General features: G+C 38.1%; 1 protein-coding gene across 1 annotated transcript in view; it reads right to left on the bottom strand.

Annotated features, from left to right (window-relative positions):
* Fmn2 (formin 2) overlaps positions 1-21536 on the bottom strand; it is a 334557-nt gene that overhangs the window by 94759 nt on the left and 218262 nt on the right. The window contains exon 15 of the mRNA XM_031379313.1: positions 9063-9155. Coding sequence (XP_031235173.1) covers positions 9063-9155 — 93 coding nt within the window. The remainder of the gene's footprint in view (positions 1-9062; positions 9156-21536) is intronic.

The raw sequence follows: 21536 nt of genomic DNA, 5'->3' as shown, positions 1-21536 counted from the left end.
TCTCTCTCTCTCTCTCTCTCTCTCTCTCTCTCTCTCTCTCTCTCTCTCTCTCTAGTGTGTGTGTGTGTATGTGTGTTGTGTACATCTCTGTCTAGGTACATTTGCCTGCATGAAAACCACAGGTTGAAATTTGGTGACTTCCTCAATAACTTCACCATCACCTTAGTGTTTGAGATCAGGTCTCTGACTGAACTTAGAATTTGCAGACTGGCTAGGCTGGCTGGCCACTAAACTCAGGGATCTTCCTGTCTCTACTGCCTCTCTGTATTAGGATTACATACTCACACCCTGATTTTTGAATGTCCTGAAGATTCAAACTCTAGTTCTCATGTTGGCCCAGCAAGTACTTTACATAATGAGCCATCTTCCAGGTATCCTACAGGAGCACTTTTTAAAGGCAAAATGACATTATTAAGGAACGGGTTAGTAAATGTCATAACAGCGAATCCAATAGTTTCATTTAATAATAATCAACAGGAATATGATAGGAAAACAAGTATTTGCAAGAATATGACTGACCAGGTTTTTATATCCTAATTACACAATTATTTCCCAATAGTATGGTAGTAAAATGACAGGCATGTCAATAGAATATCAGCTAAAGATTTAGAATGGCATATATACGATCAGGTTGACAACACCCAACCTGAACAACTCAAACCTAAACACGACTAGAACAGCATTTTATAGGATAGATTAGGACTTAAAAACTGAGGCTAAGAACTAAGTATTGGCAAAGATTTGAAACAGTAAGTACTTTTTAGGTATAAGTGTGAATAAAGGACAATGATAGATTTGCATTCCATGTTACGCCTGAGTTTTACACTATCCAGTGTTAAAGTGCTTATCTCAATAGTTGCAACACTTATTTACTGTGAAATAAAGGACTGGGCAAGATTTCCCTCTCAGAAAATCACTTAGGCGGGCACATCAATCACACAATTCTAGGAAAAAACAGTAGGGCAGAAGGACTGATGTGCTGGCACTGGAAATGCAGCCATCTTTCCATCTAGGAAAGCGGTCTTTACTGGCTCTTCATTATGTACTAGATGCTGAAGGTCTAGCTTGGAACACATGGTAGAGATGTGAGGGACCTGTGAAGGGATGTGTGGGCAGGAGCAATCAAGTAGAAAGAGGCAGGAGGCTCTTGTACGAGGGCTTTGGGTGGTACCAAGTCCCTCTCAGACCTAATACACTCTGATTCATTCTCATCCACAGTCGCAGGAGAAGTGATTGAGGCTGTTGGAAATCTAACCGTCAGAGAGAAGTGAGGACATGAGCTATGCTTTTCATAAGGGTTGCCGCCAAATTGTGTTTCATTTTGTGTCAAGAATGATCATCAAGGCACATGAAAATCTAAAATGGAATAACTATATGTCAATATATTGTGGAAAACGGCTGTCTATCTGCATGCATCCACATTAAAAGCATCGCCTCCTTTTAGTTCTGTGAATGGTGAGCTTCGGAAAGTAACAACCCTTCCCTCCAACACTGTAAGGCAGCTTTGTCTATCATCTCTCTGGATCCCTCATTAGCATTACAACTTTTAAATTAAAATAAAATAGCTCCCACTTCCTTTACAGGGGCTTGGCTTTAGCATGTCCACCATCTAGCTATTGTGTTATTTCAGTCTTCAACAAGCTTTCTAAATCAGCCTTGGTGGCTTAACTCTATAATCCTTTCAGTCAGGAGGTTGAAGCAGGAAGGTTACTGGAAGATCAAGCTATATAGTGAGCTTCAGGCCAGCTTAGAGTGAGACACTGTCTGAAAAAAAAAAAAAACCAAACAACAAAACCCAAAATAATAATGCAGCCCTGTGAACATTCATTTTCATGTAATGAAATGGATATCATTAAATCTGCTCAGACTACTCTAAGGAAACTGAAACAAAGTATTTAGCATAAAAGAAACAATATTAAGGCCTGATGGTTAGCTATTATTATCATATTAATTAAAATCCAATAGACTAAAGGACATTATGCTTCTTTTTCAGTTCAAATGGTCAATAAAAGACTTTAAACATTCATTTCTTTTCTATTACTAAAACGAATCCCCACTTTATGTTTCAAAGAAAAAGAAAGAAGGAAAGAAAAGCCACCACACTGCCCCTCCTCTACACTCAGGAGCCCAGCTTGTATGGTAGACAGTACCATTTCTGATAGAAAAGCCTCCGAGCTGGTGGACTGCCCAGGATCTGGCACAGCTAATAACCTTGCTTTCAGCATCTCTTCATTCTCATGTATAGTATTACCAATACCAGGGATTGTATATTTAAGACTTGTGGTTTCAACACCCTTCTAATTATAAGCATGTGATTACAGATTTATACGTTTTCATCTTGGTTCAACTCACCAGGATTGTTCAGCTTCAATTTGCTATGCTTAGGTTAAGGGGAGAAGTGTCTGTGAAAGCACTGGAAGATATGGGCAGTGGGGTCTGTGAAAAATCCCATTTGCTGTTTTCAAGTCCGGAAAGGATAGTAGAGGCCTGACTTCATCGAGTAGCATGGGGAGAACCCTGCACCCATTTTTTATTAGGTTTTAAAGAACATATGAATCAAAATATGAGTGAAGAGCAGAGAAGGGCAACACAAGGAAAGCAGGCTCTAATTTGATTCCCAGGGGTGAAAGAGAGTAGATTTTACACACACGTGCACACACACACACACACACACACACACACACACACACACACACAGGCAACCTAATACACCTTAGGTCTAACATAGCTGGGCAATGGTACACTTTTTTATGCTTTTGGTACAGTTTGCCCAAGCTACAGCTTCGATTTAACAATCAAGGAGAGTTGGGTGGTGGGGAGGAGGAGGAGAAGGAGGAGGAGGAGGAGGAGGAGGAGGAGGAGGAGGAGGAGAGGGTGTTTGGTTCTGAGAAAATAATGAGAAACTATAGGATTGGCTTGCAAATTCTAGTCTTACAGTTTTATGCTATAATCCCCCCCAAAAAAAATCACCAAAGAAAGCTTTAAAAAATTAACAAATAAATTCAGATTAGTTTTCTAGCTATTAAGAATTAAGTTTTCTAATCACATGTGCACAAAACAAAGCCATGATATATGAGATAAAATTCAAATAACCTAAATTATTCTAACTCTGACTAAAGGGCTGAGTCGAACAATTAACGTGTATCATTACAGCTGCCCCCACAGTACTATTTTAAATTGTTGAAATCAATTCCATTCAGCTCCCTTACTTGTTTTAAATGCTAAAGCTGACAAATTTGGTTTCTGCTCATATGACTCTGAAAAAATATGGTGCACCCTTTGGCCTTGGTAGAAGTTCATATTTACAGGCCTAGATGCCATAAATATAACTGCACGTGGAAGAAAAATACTGGTTTACATCCTGAAATTCTTCCCAACTCAGGCTTCCCTCAATAGACCCTCTTATTTTTCTTTTCTATCTGAAGACTAACATCTATGGGAGTTCCCTTCCTCTGCCCATTCTCCACACAAGGCTTTTTCTCAGAATGCCCTTGATGCCTATTTCATTCTTGTCCTTAGTCATCACATCCACTCAATAATCTTCTTCCCTAATTTACTTAAAATTTCATTTGTAGAACTTAGCCTAGTCCAACCCAAACCCAGTTGCCCACCGGGCATGCACAGTTGGTTGTTTATTTATTGATATTCGCAGCCCACTCCTGTTTCTTCATACACTCACTGAAGAACCTGTTCCCAAAGATGTAAAAGCCCAAACATTTCAATAACTTATACCACTGCTTAAAAAAAGAAAAAGTCAAAATTTTTGGATTATTTCAGACTTTTGAAATGTAAAACTGGAAAAAACAACATCAATATTTCAAACGCTTAACAAATGGAAAAACTGGATCATTTCTGGTCCTGAACACTTTGGACAAGGGGTTTTCACAGGGCCTTTGTCTTCCGTATGTCATCGATCAATGATACTCAGTCACCCAGATAAGAAACCTTGGCACCTGGCTATCATCTATGTCTATGTGCTTTTATTCCTATGATAACCAGACAAATCTGTTCTGTCCCCTAGTCATCACTTCACCAGCAGTCAGCTCCTCATTTCTCTGATCGTGTGCCATGCTAGTCTTAAAAGGAGCCTCCTCCTCCTCCAAGGAACAATCTGCCTTCATTTAAGCTTTTTCCATATTGCTATAAAGATATCAGGATATATCCAAGTTAATTAGTGAGAGATGCGTGGATTCACAAAGTTGGATCCCTGGCGCATTCTCAGCCTTATCATTCACTGCTCCCTTCCGTATGATGCAACTCTTAATTTGCTCTGAGCCCCACTCCTTCCATTTCCCATTTGTCTGTGTCTTCCACTTCTTTGTTTTCAATTCCCTCACATCCACTACCACTCCTCTAATAATAAAGTATCACCATCACTAAATAGGGTTATTGTCTATAGAAGTATATCTTTGGGGCTCTTCTCAGAATATTCTGTTCTGTAAGATGATAGATTCCTTGATCCACAGAGGACTGTCTGATCTTAGCTTGCAGGGAAGGATCTACCTGGGATAGGAGCAGGTTTTCCCTCTGACTGTAGTGGAAGAAAAGCAGAACATATGAGTTCACAGGGTCTGTGAGCGTAGCCCTGGCTAAGTGTGGGAAAAACCTTTGTATAGTGCTGTTTTGTCAATGGTAAATAAAGGTGGCTTATCTCTAAAGTCCTAGAAAAGAAGCCTGTGCAGGCTTAAGAGGAGATTGAAGTAAACAGTCTCAGAGGTCTAGAAACCTTACAGCATTGGTCTGTAGAAACTAGGTCTAGTGGTTGCTGACTATGAATTTAAGGGGCCATTTCGTACCTTAAAGGTAAGGATGAGCTCACATTCCCATTCACCACTATAGAAGAAACAGACAAAAACCCAAGAAGTAGGCTTGAGGAAGATCATTGGTCTCTGGACTGGTGATCAAGACATGTGAATGGGCGGGGGGCCATATTCCGGGAGCATAGGGAGAAGTTGGTTGGGCAAAGCTGCTCTCAGTGGCACTTATTACTATTGAGGAAGGAACATCACGGTATCAGACAGTAAGTACTGTAATGGATCCAAAGTTGGGCAGATGGACAACACCTTTAGAGCGAGTCGACTTTCAAGGTTCCTGATCAGAGGGGAGCTATTGACAAATAGTGGGTGCCTAAAGAAAGAAGAGGGTAGTTTTTCCCGCTGCCTATTTTCATGTAGACATGAGAGACATTTCCAAGACAGAGATGCTGAAATGGAGACCATGAAATCCTGGCTTGAGTGGAAGTAAGAAGGCAGGGAGGAAAAAATTGGATGAATAAGTGGATTCTGGGATGAGATGAAATCCACAAAGATTGCTAGAATGTGATCCACAGACCACACAATAGCTGGATTATGAGGATAAGAGATGTTTCTGTTAGACTGCAGAGCTAATGCAATAAAACGTTTGGCCAGCATTAGACACGGTCTGTCTTTTGAACTGTTCAAGAGATTTTTACATTAGAGAATTAGGCAAATTTAAACAGTCTCTGGACAACTAAAATATGAATATTCTCCTGTGGTTAATACATATACATATGGTCCATAGTGGTGAATGTGAATGTTTTATATAGCTAGAGAACATTTGAAGAGGACCAGAGAAAAATGGACAATATCAAGTGGCACAAAGAGAAATAAACACACACACACATACATATACACACATGTACAAATGCCCATCCTGTTCAACCTAATGACAAAGGTGATGCCTGCCAAAGTCTGAATATTTTATTATCATTATAAAACTGCTTTTTATTTAAACCAGAAGTGTACAACTTCTAATAACTTCATAATGAATAAGTTGAAAGAACTTCTTGAACTGTCATTAAAATATAGACATTATCAAGACTGGGAAATCTTGTCTTCCTATGTGTCTTGTCTATAGGCCTCCATCTGTGACTCAAATCATAGATGATTGGCAAAGAAAACTAGTTTTGGTTTTAATCTGTGCTTTGAAAACATAATTCCTAAATTTTTAGTAGCTTAAATTTGTTTTTCAATTCATGCTTTTTTAAGAGAAAAAAGAAAACCACATAAAGCACAACCTTAGTTTTAGTTTATAAAATACAAAGATAGAATATTATATATAATGTGATAACAGTATAGATAACTGAGCAGATAGGTTTAATTTATAACACATGTATACTATGTGTAACAAATCATGTATAGTATATGCTCTTGACCACATTGTCAAAAGGTCTGCCTTTGTCTTAAACAAGTCCTTGAAACTCGAACTAAGAATTTTTTCTTTTTCGAGATAGGGTTTCTCCATGTAGTCCTGGCTGTCCTGGAACTCACTCTGTAGATCAGGCTGGCCTCAAACTCAGAAATCCACCTGCCTCTGCCTTCCAAGTGTTGGGATTAAAGGCAGGTGCCACCACAGCCCAGTGAACTCCTACTTCTTAATAAGCCACATAGGATGACTGGACACCTACAGCTCTGTAATCTTTTTAGTCATATTTCATCTTTTTAAATGATATATCCTTAATCTTAAAATTCTACCAGGTGGAAAAAACAAGACTCAGCTTTTCTATCACTAGTGGAATGAGACTCGAGAGTTCTCTGACACTTAACCACAAGACTATTATTTTGGAGGAAGAACACCTTAGGAATGAGTGAGATTTCTACCTTTGTTCATATAGAGTTGAATCTGAGAGTGATAATCACTTTAATACAGAAATCTCAACAGCGCTCTCTTTCATCCTACAGGATAATCTTTAAAGTAGTATTTTTCCATTGAAAAGAAGTTGTGCTCGTGTTGATTAAATGGAGCCATGGCTCATTCTTTTTAAGTCATTGCCAGTGACACTTGAACAAGCTATGAAAGTCATAGTCAACTACAGAGAGGACAGACCCACTGCTATTTGACCTCAGTCTCATGCCACGTTCGCCTCTAGGAGAATTCCTCAAAGAACAAAATCTTTCCCAGAGCATGGCATGATATAAATCTGATCTTCAGAAGAGATGTTACATTCCAGTCCTGAAATGTTTTGAGTTGTAAGTGCTTTGATATAATTGTAAGTTTCAATGACTTCAAACAGTGAGAGAAAAAAAGAAAGAAAACAAAACAAAACAAAAAACCAAACCAGTCTTTTAGTATCCTCTGAATTTTTCCATGTTTATGTCTTCAGAATATAGAAATTATCGATGATATAATATTTATGCTGTATAAAATAAAATATTAAATATCTAGAAGTATTAATTCATCCCACAAAAATAGCGGATGGATGTCCTGAAGATTTAAAAGACACCGATGGACTTTATTCTTTGGGTACAATGTTTTGACAAAGCAAATAGCTACCACATTGTACTGAGGTCATAAACAGAGTCGAAACGTAAGGGAATGGGTTGGAGATGTAGCTCAGTGGAAGAGCATTTGTCTACCACGCATGCAAGGACCCAGTTCAATCTGCAGCACAGTAAAAAGCAACAGCAACAAAAATCAATTAAAAAGAAAACCACTCCTCACAAAAAATACCGAATTTTAAAAATAAAAGCACAAAATTTTTATGCCTTTACAATATAAACTATTTAAAGTAATGGTGTGTCAAGATCCAGCCTCAGCATGAGGGAAGAATGGGAGTAATGCTGATTCAATAATGACTTGGAATCAGTAGTGGGTGCAAGTTGTTAGGCCAAGTGCATCCTCTTTGCCTGAAGATTCTCATCTTCCTTCCTTCCTTTCTTCCTCCTCCCTTCTCTCTCTTTTGCCTTCTCCCAACTAGAGAGCCTGACCCCAGCCCTTTGTTTTCTAAAGCTACATCATCAAGGCTTTAACCATTGTTAATCATTTTTTAAGAAATCCTTAAATTTACACAAGTTTTATGAATTCTGGGCCATTAGTCCCAACTCCTGCTTCCTTAACACAGAAACTAAGCACAGAGCAAAAGCAGAGTTCCTCACAGTTCTTACACAGCTTGTTCTTCATGGTAGCTGAGCACAGCTCTTGCAGTTTCCTGGTAGAGCAGACAGTCTTTAGAAACTATTTTCATGTAAGAGCAGAAAGTTGGCAGACTACTAAGGTTAAAATAATTTCTTACAAAGTTTTAAAATTTATGTAAGTAAAGCAGCTATCTCTCTCTGATCTCTCTCTAGGCATTGTCGACGCCAATTCTGCAAGTAGCTAGGAAAACGAAGTATTAACCTTTTATATGCTTATACATATTCCTTTAATTCTCTAGTCTTTGTTTATCCTAGCAATTCCATGGACTCATTATACTCCTTCTAATATTATTTGTTTCTGGATCATTTACAAGCCTTCCTCCTATAAGATAACTCAATCAATTATTTGCTTGTTTTCTATCCATTTCGTCTTTTCCTGTCCATGCTTTTTCTTCTTGGGACCACTTTAACTTTCTATCCTTGCTATCCCCAAGTTCACCCTGGCTAACTAATACACCAGTCATTGGACGAGAAGGTACATGTATCTCCTCATAATTCCAAATTCAGGACCAAGTCTTGCTATGAAACAATTTCTACCCAGGACTGTAGGCTTTTATGGCGCCTGTGGTTATGTTGTCGAGATCCTTTCCCATGGCTCTTAGGGCCAAGCGAGAGGCCTGTTCCTCATCCTCCACAGCCTCGTGACAACCTCCATCTCTCATTCCCAAGAGCCGCATCTGTTTCATCAATTACAGAGTGATTAACTCTGAGTACTGGGGGAAGTATATTCCCCAGAAAAAGAGATCGAAAATAAAATAGAAGAGACAGCAGATCAGCTTCAGGGCCACAGCAACCATCAGCCCACGTGTGGAGATCAAAGGCCTGGCGATGCTCCAGGGGCAGGAACTGGGTCACACCGCCCCTTACTCAGCCATGCTGGACCTTGCATCGGTGTGTTGTCCACAAAACATCAGCCAATAACAATGAAGACTAGGCACAAAATAGCACAGTTAGCAAATTGCTAGCCTCTCATGCCTGTGATGTGATTAACCCAAGCCTTGTTTGTTTGGATATTTGGGGGTTTGTTGTTTTTTCAGTAATGCCAAAATAATCTTGTTTAAATTCGCTTTGAAACAGATGGCTGCTCCATATCTGCCTAAGGAGGGGAGAGACAGCTCTGCAGTTTACCTTGACTGATGAACTGCTCCATGTTTTCCTTGAAAGGCTGCATGTGCTCTTCAGAGGACACCTGGTACACTTTACCTGCTTCCACCTCACAGGCTGAAATGAAGAGAACAAGATCATTTTTTAGAGCACCACATTATCAAGGAGCACTATACTCTCTTCAGGTTTTAGAATACATATGAGCCATTGTTGAGAAATGCTTCAACCATTTTCATTGGCATGTGTTGTGTGTGTATCTATCTATCTATCTATCTATCTATCTATCTATCTATCTATCTATCTATATATCTATATATCTATCTATCTATCTATGCACACACCCGTTCAATGGCCCACAAAAAAACATCCACTCCCAAGAATGTATATACCTAGTTCTACCACTTCTAAACTGATCTGTGGGACGAGTGACTTAGATATCAGGACCTCAGTTCTGGAGTCAAACCTGTTAGCAGCTGTGTGATGTTACAGTAGTGCCCAGGACACAGTACAGCAATAGCTAAGCATTTCTACTGTTATAGCTATTAATTCACTTCTAACATATATTCATCTCTAGTTACAGTCAATACTTCTGAAAAAAAAATGAAACACAGAAGCGGTAGTGACTTTAGCAGGGCAGCCAGTATTTCCAGAGCACTTCGGGTAATTTTTACTGATAATTTCCTCAAATACTTACAATGAGTCAAGAGAGAAGATATTACTACCACTTAGGTCAGCAGAGGAAATTAAGGTTAAATATGGCCAGCCACAGGAAGGTAAAGAGCAGACTCATAAATGAAGTTTCTTTTCCATTTTTCAGCATCCTAAATTCCTAAATACGAATCCTTCTGGAGTTGAATAGCATCTGTAAGAGAATTTCTGAAGACATGCCTATGGTAAGGAGTACGGTAACTCAGTAAGAAGGGGATCTAAAGCTGAATACGACATTCTTGAATATAAAAATTGGCTAGATTTATAATAGCCTCTGAAGAAACTGGCCATTTTATACTCTTAAACTTCAGTTATTCCTATAAAATCTGTTTCTTTTTGTTTTTGTTTATTTGTTTGTTTCTTTGTTTTGTTTTTTTGAGACAGAGTTTCTCTGTATCGCTCTGGCTGTCCTGGAACTCACTCTGTAGGCCAGGCTAGCTTCGAATTCAGAAATCCACCTGCCTCTGCCTCCCAAGTGCTGGGATTAAAGGCAAGTGCCACCACTGCCCAGCCTAATCATGCTTCTTTTAAGTGAAGTCACTTGTCTTTCTTTCATTCTCTCTCTGTCTCTCTATCTCTCTGTCTGTGTGTATGTGTGTGATATATCAGTGTTTCATTGTCAACCTACTTGGCAAAAGGAATGGGTCAGATAAGGAGAAAAACTGCTGTCATGTGCATCATTGATGAGAGCTCCATGAAGCTAGGAACATTTTTTGCTTGTTTCTTTACTCATTCTATTATACTGAGGATTGAACCCAGGGTCTTATAGAAGCCAAGCTAGCCACTAGCCAAGCTATAGCACTAGTCATCTTTTGTTTATTTATCTTGAGAGGAGGTCTCACTAAGTGCTTCACATCTATACCTCAAGCAGGGCTTAAACTTAAGATCCTTTAGTCTCCAGAGTAGCTGAGCTAATAGGTTAATGCCACTGGATTCAGCTTCATGTCTTTTTTTAAAATATCTGCAGCTGGTGCTAAGCATAAACTTGATCATATCATATTTTCAAGAATTTCCTACAAGAATGTTGAAGTAGATCCTAAATAGCAAGGCAATTTATGATGTTGCTTATAGAAAAAAAATAAGGCCCAATTTATAAGTACCCCTGATACTATATCAGTCAATTATTTCTAGTCCGGTCAAAGGAAGAGATATTAAAAAGCTATTGAACAGCTTTGACCTGTTAGATAATCTCTTCTCATCTTAAACCTTGCTTGACTAACTTCCTGGCCCCAGGGTTTAGCTTCTCACACTGTGTAACAGCCATGAACAAGATGTGAACATTTCTGTTCATACAGAGCTCTTTATTCAAAGTCATTGAGTCTTTAACATTGTCTTCCATATCTATGAGAAGAGCAAAAGCCTACACACTAGTGTCTAGTTGTTGAGGGAACCATAGAAGAAAAATTCCTGGCTCTTTCCTTGTCTGAGAGACTATGAAGAAATACAAAGTAGGTTAGACTTGGTAGTCTGCAGTTCTGTTTGGGAGGTAGATACAGGATATGAGGAGTCATCCTCAACTATACAACAACCCTAAGACCAGCTACATACATAAGACCTTGTCCTAAGAACAAAACAAAATATCATTAGAAAATATGATAACTTTGGTTTCATTTATGGAACTCTATAACATCTAGAGATGTAAAATGTCACAATAGTATTCTGATAATAGGATTGGATAGAAATTCATCTAACAGAGCTGTTGTCTCTGGGGAAGAATTTACTGTCAGGAAAGTAGGACAGGGCATGGGCTGAATGTAGTAAAGTCTTCTAAGGTTTTCTCTCAGCAATTTTTAAAGAATAGAACATTCAACAAATAAGAAAATGAAAATTGTGGGTGAGGGAAATGGCTTTGTGTGTCAAGACCTTGCCATACATGCATGATAACCTCAGTCAGGACCCATATAAAGCATAGTATGATAGCAATTACCTATAAACCTGGTATTTCTGTGGTGAAATGGGAGCCAGAGACAGTTAATCTACAAGACTCATGAGCCAGTGAGCCTCGCTTACATAGAAGTGAACAACAAAGTGGCCCTGCTTCCAGCAAGGTAGGGAGCCAAAACCCATGGTATTCTCTCACCTCCACAAGTATGCCAAGAATGTTTACCCACATTCACATATGCAAACATGCACATATACATCACATACATGTTGTATACATATACACACAATAGAAGAAAATTAGTATTATAATAATTAATCTAGATCTTTTTATATTTAAATTTTTTCATTTGATTTTATAGGTAATCTAAACTTATTCTTATGAAACATATTCTGAGTATAAGATAAATAAAATTATGGTTTTTTTTTAACTGCTTAACTTATCATTGACCTTAAATCATGGAATTCCCTGTACACAATGAGAAGTAAGCACAGTTGGAGATCTAGAAAGCACATGAAAGGTTTGCCCAGTGTCTTGGAGGTCCCGGTGGAGTCCACTCCCACCTTTGCCAGGAGTGCTGCTCTTACCGGGCTGCTCTGTCCTTCAGGATTTACATAGAGATATTAAGCAGATATTGTCCTAGAGTGGAATAGGCCTGGAGGTTGCTTTTAAATCGTGTTCAGAGAAAACTTGTGCAATTAAAAAAAGAAAGGACACTGCTGCATCTCAGGTCTTTAGTGGTCAGCGGAATTCTCATCTCCAAAAGTAGGTTTATTTTTCTACTTCCACCTACTATTCTTCATTTTCTTACTGTGCTCTGTACCTACTATGTATAAATGTGGAATGAACATTATTACCTATCTGCTGGTCACAGTGAACTTCTTGTTCATCTGTAAAATGTCATACTTATCCAAATTACTCCAAATTATATATCTACCTGACATATTCTTGGCCCTTATGACAAGTTGTTGGTATTTGTATCTACCCAAACACATCCAGTTCAGGACTCAATTGTCACCCAAGAGGAAGAAAGTCAACCTTTCCCTCAGCTTCATCTGTCCCTTCTCCTTAGAGCACATTCCTGGCACAGGATTTAAAAAAAGGATTTAGATTAAATAGATGAATGTTCAAGTCTAAACTGACTTCTAGCTATGGAAATCTTCAGATGTTCCCTTAAGTTATCTGAGTCCTAAATAAAAGTTGAACCTGAAGAACTAGGTACTGAGCTGTCTGTCAGGCAGCCTATAAAAGATGACAGTTAATGATAATTGTGCCTCATGTTTATTTATTTGATGTATTTGTATGTCTTTGTCTATGATTATACTTCCTTAAGGCCAGAAGAGCCTCACTCAACCAAGCGCATAGTGCATTGAGGTATAGAAGAAACAGAACTTCACAAAAAAGACAATGCTGTCAACTATACCAATGATCATGAATTTCTTTAATCTGGATATTCTCCAGTGGTAGATGGAGCACTACTGCAAACTATCCCAAAGCCCAAATTCTAGCTCTCAAAGTTCTTAATTGTAAGATAAAATGATTTCTATTATTCGTATATAGTTTATCAAGAAGGAGGGATCTGCCAGTAAATCACATCATAGTTTAGAGTTTAAAATTCTGTATATATATATATATATATATATATATACACATATATATAGAATATTAAATATATATGTATATATGTATATATATATATGTGGTTCTCATACATATTCCAACATTTAGCACAAATAACAGTAAGTTTAATGCAATGAACACATAAAGCATTGAGATGTATTTCTAAAATGTTGGCTCCTGTTCTACTCTTAGTTGTAGTACGCCTATTTCACAACATATCACTCTGGCTAGAACTTATCATTTTGAAAATTGGTATGTGACTATTCAAATTTTTAAAAAAGTACAAATGCTGCAATATAATAAACTTGAAGGGTCACTTAGAAACATTATTAAAATCAGAACAAAGATAGAGTTCTTGGAAAACTTAATTATAGTCAAATCCAAATATTAAAAAGCATTTGTCAGGAGGCTGCTGGCCTGACTGAGCCATTCCAATCGTGCTAACTTTTGTTTAATTCAAAGACTTCGCTGAGCCAAAGAGATTTCGTGTGATGCTAAAGGACTGATAGTGGGAAGTATGCATTAGACTTCCCAACAAAGAAAACCACAGCCAGAGGGAAAGGAGGGAGAAAAGCCTCAGATATTCCAATATAAAATCAACTCCAACACATCAGTTCTGTGTACAGCGTAGCATGCTATGAAGTGCAGGAGAGCCTCTTTATCACTACATTAACCACCAACATCATACAGCTCTCTCCGAAGCAGACCTACATCATGAGAAGTGTGCTTACTGTGTGACGGAGTTGGAGTACTCCAGCCACAATTTACCCAAGTCTCCAAGTTCAATCAGTGTTAATTATAGCCTAAACTTACTGTTTTACTGGGAGCTTTGGGAAAGTTACATTAGCATCTACAACATACACAAAAGAGTACAAACATATTGATTAGATGAAAAACTCTAAGCTTTCAGGACAAAATTGTACCCCCCACCCCCGCCCCTGCTCCACAGAAGCGCCTTGTCTATACATCATTACAGGCTCACCACACACACACACACACACACACACACACACACACACACACATTTAACTTTTGATAAGAAGGCTTCCAGAATATTAATAATTACCATAGAGCCTTGAAAGATTACTATAGGCTCCAGTCTTCCAAATGAGTTAATTCTCAAAACTGGGTAAAGAAGGTTGTCATTTTATTACCTAAGATTGCAGACAGTGCACCTCACACTAGAATAATAAAAGCACTGTTATTACAAACTAATCTGCTTATTATAATTTACCTATGTTTTTAAGAATCTCTAATGATGACCTTATGGTATGATGATAGCATAATGAACCATAACATTCTCAATGATTTAAAAGATTGATGAAGGACAGGATATAGCTTATTGGTAGAACCTTTGCCAAGAAAGTTCAAAGCCTTCTGTACCCAAGTAAAACCAAAACCAAACTAATTTGTTTTAAAGTTACACAAATATTTGGAATTTTTACAAATAATTAAACAAGATTAAATCTTGTGATTTTAATATAGTTCCTAATCTGGATTCAAAAACTATTTTTCCAACATTTTAAATACTGTAAGGATTTATTCAAGGAAAATCAAACCCAGTGACATTTTCACAGAAGATGTTGTAAGTTCAGGACCCAGTACAAATGTCCATCAAGGGTAAAAATGCCTTACATTGATTATGTATATATGTATGTATGTATGTATGTATATGTATATATATATATGTATGTATTTACTTGGAGAGTGTCTCACTGTGTAGCTCTGCTGACCTGGAACTTGGTATTATAGACCAGGCTGGCCTCAAACTCACACAGATCTGCCTACCTGTGCCTGCCAGGTACTAAAGGCATGTGCCATCATGACAGGCTATCCAGGCTTAAGACTACTGGCTAGATGCCTGGCTTCATTTGGGGAATCCTTAACTAGTACAATCCATTGCGCTCATGACTGCCTCAAAGACCCCAGCAGTGCAAGAAGCATGCATGCAATGGTATTCTTCCCTTTCCATTCTTATTATTGCCCAGCCGTGCTGTACATCGATGATGAAATAGGAACATGTACCTAGCACAGGAGACATTCATCTACATCAAGGAGTCTGGGAAAGTGCCCCCACACATTGAAGTTTAAAGACATCCAGCCAGTAAATTAGAAACCACAGTGACTGTGTTTTAGGAATGGTGTCTCACTAGTGGGTTCCATTGTGGTATAAAATTAGAGTTGTGACTATTTCATAATAAAGCATCTTTTCTCCAAGGAGTAAAAGGCTTACATGATTGGTTTTTTTTTTTTTTTTTTTTTTTTTTTTTTTTTTTTTTTTTTTTTTTTTTTAGTTATGCAGAAATAGCTTGCTTATTTTATACATCAAAATCTAAGACAGACCACCTCCAAAGAAAGATATTCTCTAGTTTGGACCATGAGCAGGGAATTAACAAAAGATCCATTTAAAGCAAATAGTTTGTGCTCAAAACTCTTGTCAACAAGTTTGAATTTCTCAAGCTCAGAAGATAAATTGAGAGGAGCATTATAGAAAGAAACATGGAGTAGAGTGGAGAGGGCATACATATAGTGAAAGGGTGGGACCATAAGGAAGGCCAAATTTTCTGAAATTCACCATGCTTTTGAAAGGCTGGGGAATATGCCATCTAATCAAGCATTCATATGTAGAGAGTAGAAGAAACAGAAAGAAACAGAACAAAAACCAGAACTTGATAGGAGACCTATAGCTTTTAACTTGGAGAAAGTTCAAAGGCTTTCGAACATCGCAGAGACTACTAGTTATTGTAACAAACTTGGAAACGATTTTATGAGTTCAAAGCATTTTACCAGGGCTTTGGTCTTGATTTCTAATATATATGTGCCTGGTAAGAACGTAACTCTACAAGCAATGATTGGAGACCATTTATGGATTAGTAGCTAGCATCTATAGGCATTTTTTAAATGTTGACTCTGATGGATAAATGGAAGGCATTTGTATAATAGCCAATGGAGCAAAAGCATGCCATAGCAGTCTGGGAGACAGGCTTTGCATTTTAACTATCATTCGTTACTTACTACTAGGACACTTGGGAATATTCCTGAGTCTTGTTAGTTCTTCCTTACTCATCTGCAACATGAAAAGAGGAACTGTTTTGCCCAAGACTTTCACAGTACAAGGCAATATGGGTAAGATGTACTGTGCTTTTGGCATTGCCTCAATGTGTGCCGTGATCCTATATTATTTTCACTGATTACATGTGACCCTAGCTTCTGTGAACTTCCAACTTTTGGAACACAGCATAAGTATTGTAGGCGTTCTTGATAAGTTGTGGAATAAACAGAAGTCATATGGCAGATATACATAAGATTACTTGATGTGTGTATTCATTAAATAGATGTATACATGTGCATGTAGGACCATGTACACATATGTAGAAGCCAGAGGGGAAACCTTAGGTGTTTCTAAGGACCACGTATTATGCTAAAAGACCAAATGTATCTCACCCGGACCTGAGACTCACCATTTGGCTATGCTGGTTGAATGAGAAGCCTAAGGAATCTACCTGTCTCTGTCTCCCCACCGCTGGGATGATACGCACATTCCAGCACTTCTGTTTATTTGTATGGGTTCTGGAGATTGAACTTAGGTCCCTAACTTTGCATGTCCTAACTTATTCATTATGTGAGAATGAGAACACATTCACTAAAATACTTAGGAAAGCCAAAGAAGCACAGGACCACCGAGATGACAACTAGTCATCTGTTTTTAGAACCAAACCAGTTAAGAATGACGAACTGCAGATATCGTCCTACTGCTCTGGACACTGATGAGCATCTCCCATAATTTCTGCTCAGGTCATTTCCTTCTCTGCATTTTATAGACAACCTCACTGGACAGGCGATCTAGATGACTTTCAAGGTGGGAAGACAATATAAAGTCTGTTAGCATTAAAGGAGGGTAGAGGGGATGCTGTGATGGGTTAGAGGGTAAAGATGCTTACCACCGAGCCCCATGACCTAAGTTCAGTATCGCAAATACATAGTGGGAGGAGAAAATCAACTTCTGCAAGTTTTTCATACACAAGACAGCCCATGACATGCATGCATGCATACAGACAGACAGACAGACAGAAAGACATACACACACATATCCATGGGGGGGGGGAGGCAGGGAGAGAGAGAAAGACTGAGACTCTAAACAAAGAAGCAAATACATTCAAAGAAGAATACTGGGCTGGCGAGATGGCTCAGCGGGTAAGAGCACTGATTGCTCTTCCTAAGGTCCTGAGTTCGGATCCCAGCAACCACATGGTGGCTCACAACCACCCATAATGAGATCAGATGCCCTCTTCTGGTGCGTCTGAAGACAGCTGCAGAAAATTACGCCGGATCGAGCGGGCTGGAGCGAGCGGGCCAGCAGAGGTCCTCAGATCAACAGCAGCCACACATGATGGCTCACAGTCATCTGGACAGCTACAGTGTACTCATACACACAAAAATGAAATAAAATAATAAAAAAAAAGAAGAATATCAGGGTATCATGTGGCTGACCTCTGTCCAAAAGTTATAGATTCTTACATTCAACCTTAACTTGAGAGCCATGAAGACAGCTAGCATCGTATTAGAATAATGGAAATAAGCAACATAGGTCACTGGATTTGGTTTGGTTTCTGTTTTGTTTGCTTTTGTTTCAAAACTACCTTTCTACATCAGGCTCTGGGACAATTGTGTTAGATTCATCAAAATAATTTTCCTCCTTAACAAGCATCTTGGTGGAAAGGTTCCATAGTGATTGAGGAAAGGCTGGATGGAGGAATATGGAAAGGCTAGCCTTCTAGTTTCCACAGTCAGCTGGTGATTCCAGTGCCTAGTGTTTCCATATACTCAAACCAGCATCACTGCATCTCCCCAAAGTGTCATGTCAGCCATTGTCTCAAACTCAGCTCTCAGCTCTTCAGTCACATGTATGAGCTGACATTTTCCTATTGCCTCCAGCCCCATCTCCATTGGATCTGCTTCCCCAAGTTCTTAGGGTGACATATGCATCAGAATTATCCTTTCGCTGAGGCCTGGGTCCAGGCCCAAAGGGTACTCTCTCTAAAGATGTCTGCTCTCCACTAACTTAACTCTCTTGCTTTCCTGAGTTCCAGGGATGATGGCGGCTTCCTATATTACTTTGCTATTTTCTTGTATTATTTTGACCTTTCAATACGTGTTAACTTCTCTATATTAAATTACTTAGATTAAAGTAGTGTATGGTTTCGGTTTTCCTTAGTTTTACTATGAAATAGTAAAAGCAATAACCCAAAATAATGGATTATGTTTCTGTAAGACTTCAACGGCCTTCTGACACTGGTAGTTAATTTTATTCTTACTATTTCCTTTTAAATAATATATGTTTGAAATTGTTCAACAGAAAATTGCTTCTCTTTCGTATTAATCTTTTTACTTCCAAGAAGGGTATTATATTCTTCTTTAACGTAGTTTATTTCTTTTAATTAAATCTCTTATGTTTCTTGGTTATGTTTACTTTTGAATTCGTCAAGTTATGCAATTTCTTCATAAAGAACAGACAAAGCTGAACAATCACATATTTTAAATTAGGGACGTCCAGACTACTCAGTTTCAATTCTAAATCAAACATATTTCTGGATGCTTGCCCAGTCTTCTTTCTTCTCAAATAAGATTATTAACCCCATCTTACACATAAAGGAACACATTTAACACATAAAGTATAAAGAATAATTAAATGAATACCCATATATTCAATTTACAACTTGAGAAATGAAATCTAGTCAATACTTTGCAAGAGTCCAGAGTGTTCCCTCATGACATATTACCTAAAGTCCAGAGAATTCGGTTGTGCATACCTCTCCCTGCCTTCTAGCCCTAAAGAATTCATTGATTGCTTATATGTTTGAACTTTATGAGCTGAAATAACAGGGTTTGTTTTTTTCCCCATGCCTTCATAAATGATTTACACATTAGTAGTACAGCAAATCTAGTTGGGTTTTTCTTGTCCAGTAGAATGTTCTTTGAAAGAAGACGCTGTATTTTGTTTGGCTGATATGTTTTTGAAAAGCACCTTCAGGGCTTTGCTGCTCTGTTATAATATGAATACAGTTTGTTCATGCCCAGCAGTATCTACCCACAAGCTGGCTCAGAGTCTCCTTCCACCTCATGCTCATTGACAGTTTCTCCTGAGACTAACTCACCCAACATTCTTATCCAACTTCATCGCTATAGTTCCTACCTAACAAAGACACTGGACCATAAGCCATCATTTGGTGCAAAAGCTACGGACCAAAGGCATCAAAATTTTTGAACAAAAAGGCACGTCACTGAGCTTGGGAGCCTGACTGTTGTCCTGGGAAGCAGGTATAGAAATTGATGATTTCTATAAATTATCAGTTAAGTAGAAAGAACCCAACATAATCTATGTCTTTACCGGAAAGCTGAGATGAGATGTGGGTGCTTGTCTATAATGTCCAAGCCCTAACACATTGTTTCTTAGTTTTCTCGGAAATAGAAATCAAGTCAATATGCAGAAACAAGAGGGACAGATGGGTACACCAGTTACTTTGTGAAAACAGAACATTTTCCATTAATAAATAATCGTATCATTTATTCAGCTTTAATCTCATGAATAGCAATAGCTACTGACTGCTTACACAGAGTAGTATGAATGCTGCTTTGTAAGCTTAACTCCTTTTCTGTATCTGATTTAAATGATGACCTATTAAAAAAAGTATAGACTGACTATTTGAAATATCTGAAAGGAATCCTCAAATGTGATTATATATAATAAATCATTTGGGGGCCGGTGAGAGGGCTCAACAGTGAAGCATACTGGCCCCTGATACTCTCCTCTGACATCTGGGAGCACTCAGCATTTATGAGGTACACAAACATGTATGCAGGCAAAATAGCCACATATATAAAATAAAAATAAATACATCTAGAAGTAAGCTAAAATAAATTTTAAAAAGAAATAGTGTTTAAAGGCTATATAGGTCAAAGTTCATATTGTTTAAGACTTATTATTTTATCGAAGGTAACCTCCCATTTGATTCCCATTTGTTTATATAAATGTATGTCTACTTATATCCAAGCTATTCCTAAAAAGAAGTAACTTCATGTGTACCTGATAAGAAAAACTGTATTTCTAATGGTTCTTTATTTCTCTAAAATTGAACTTAAATTTTGATTCCCAAGATTTCTTTCCTTGTGCCCAAATCATCTTTTCCATGGAAATAATCAGATTTTGAAAAATAAGACCTATTTTTTGACCCTCAGAATTTGACACTATTTATTTTATAGAAAAAAAAAACAAAACAAAAATCAACAAATAAAAATAATGATATTGTTTCATAAACTGTTTTCCTTGTAAGCTTAGAGGTGAGTCATGTTTGCGTTCTTCACACAGTACCAAGCCTGCATTTCTCAAATGTGCTCAGACATGTTCCACTGATCACAGAAACCACCACACATTCTGGGAGAAAATAGTGCTCTGTGGTAAAATAAACCAAAGAACTACTGCAAAGCTCTCTGCTGTAACATACTGTGAATTCCTTTCACAATTAACCCTGCAGTTTCTGTATTTATTTGGTCACGATCTCCTCTGTTATGGTTTGGATATGGTATTGCCCCCTGGAGATGCATATATTAGAGGTTTGGTTTCCAGCCAGGAGTGCCATGGGAACACTACCCTCAGCCATGTTTTCATGGACTGATGAGATCCCTGCTGAATGAGCTACCAACAGGTGGAAAGTATGTAGAGGGAGCAGGTCAGAGCTATATGTTTGGGAGTATGTATCTTGTCCCTGGACTCATCTTCTGTCCTCTATGTTTTCTGGCTGTCATGAGTTAAGAAAGTGTTGGGACGATCACTCACATCCTCCCCCATTTCTATAACATTAAGCTTGCTACAGTCCCATAAAAAGAAAGGAGTTGTCAGGAAATTGTTATAGTTGTTGATCAATGGTCAGGGTCTTTCAATACATTCATCTTTCTTCTCTGTAAATCATAAGGCTTCGTGGCTCCAACCATTTGCTTAACTTCCTGTTGTTTTGATATACTGCTTGACAATCCTCCAATGTGTAGTCTCCTGTAGCTACTAAAAAGCTCAAAGAAACACACATCCAAGAGAACACAGTGGAGAGAGGCACTAACTATTCATCATTCAAGCCTACTCTTTGGATCTTATGATGTTGGGTACTTAGACCTATGAGAATCTGCTGTTTCTATGACTACACATACATTTAATACCTGTATTTTTTTGTAAAAAGAAAGTCTGGGTGTTCATGTGTCACTTGTGTTTTCAATTATGTGCATAAGTACATGTGTGA

This window comes from Mastomys coucha, unplaced genomic scaffold (genome assembly GCF_008632895.1).
Source record: "Mastomys coucha isolate ucsf_1 unplaced genomic scaffold, UCSF_Mcou_1 pScaffold1, whole genome shotgun sequence".
In the NCBI taxonomy this organism is placed as follows: Eukaryota; Metazoa; Chordata; class Mammalia; order Rodentia; family Muridae; genus Mastomys; species Mastomys coucha.
This window is presented reverse-complemented; position numbering and strand designations above follow the sequence as displayed.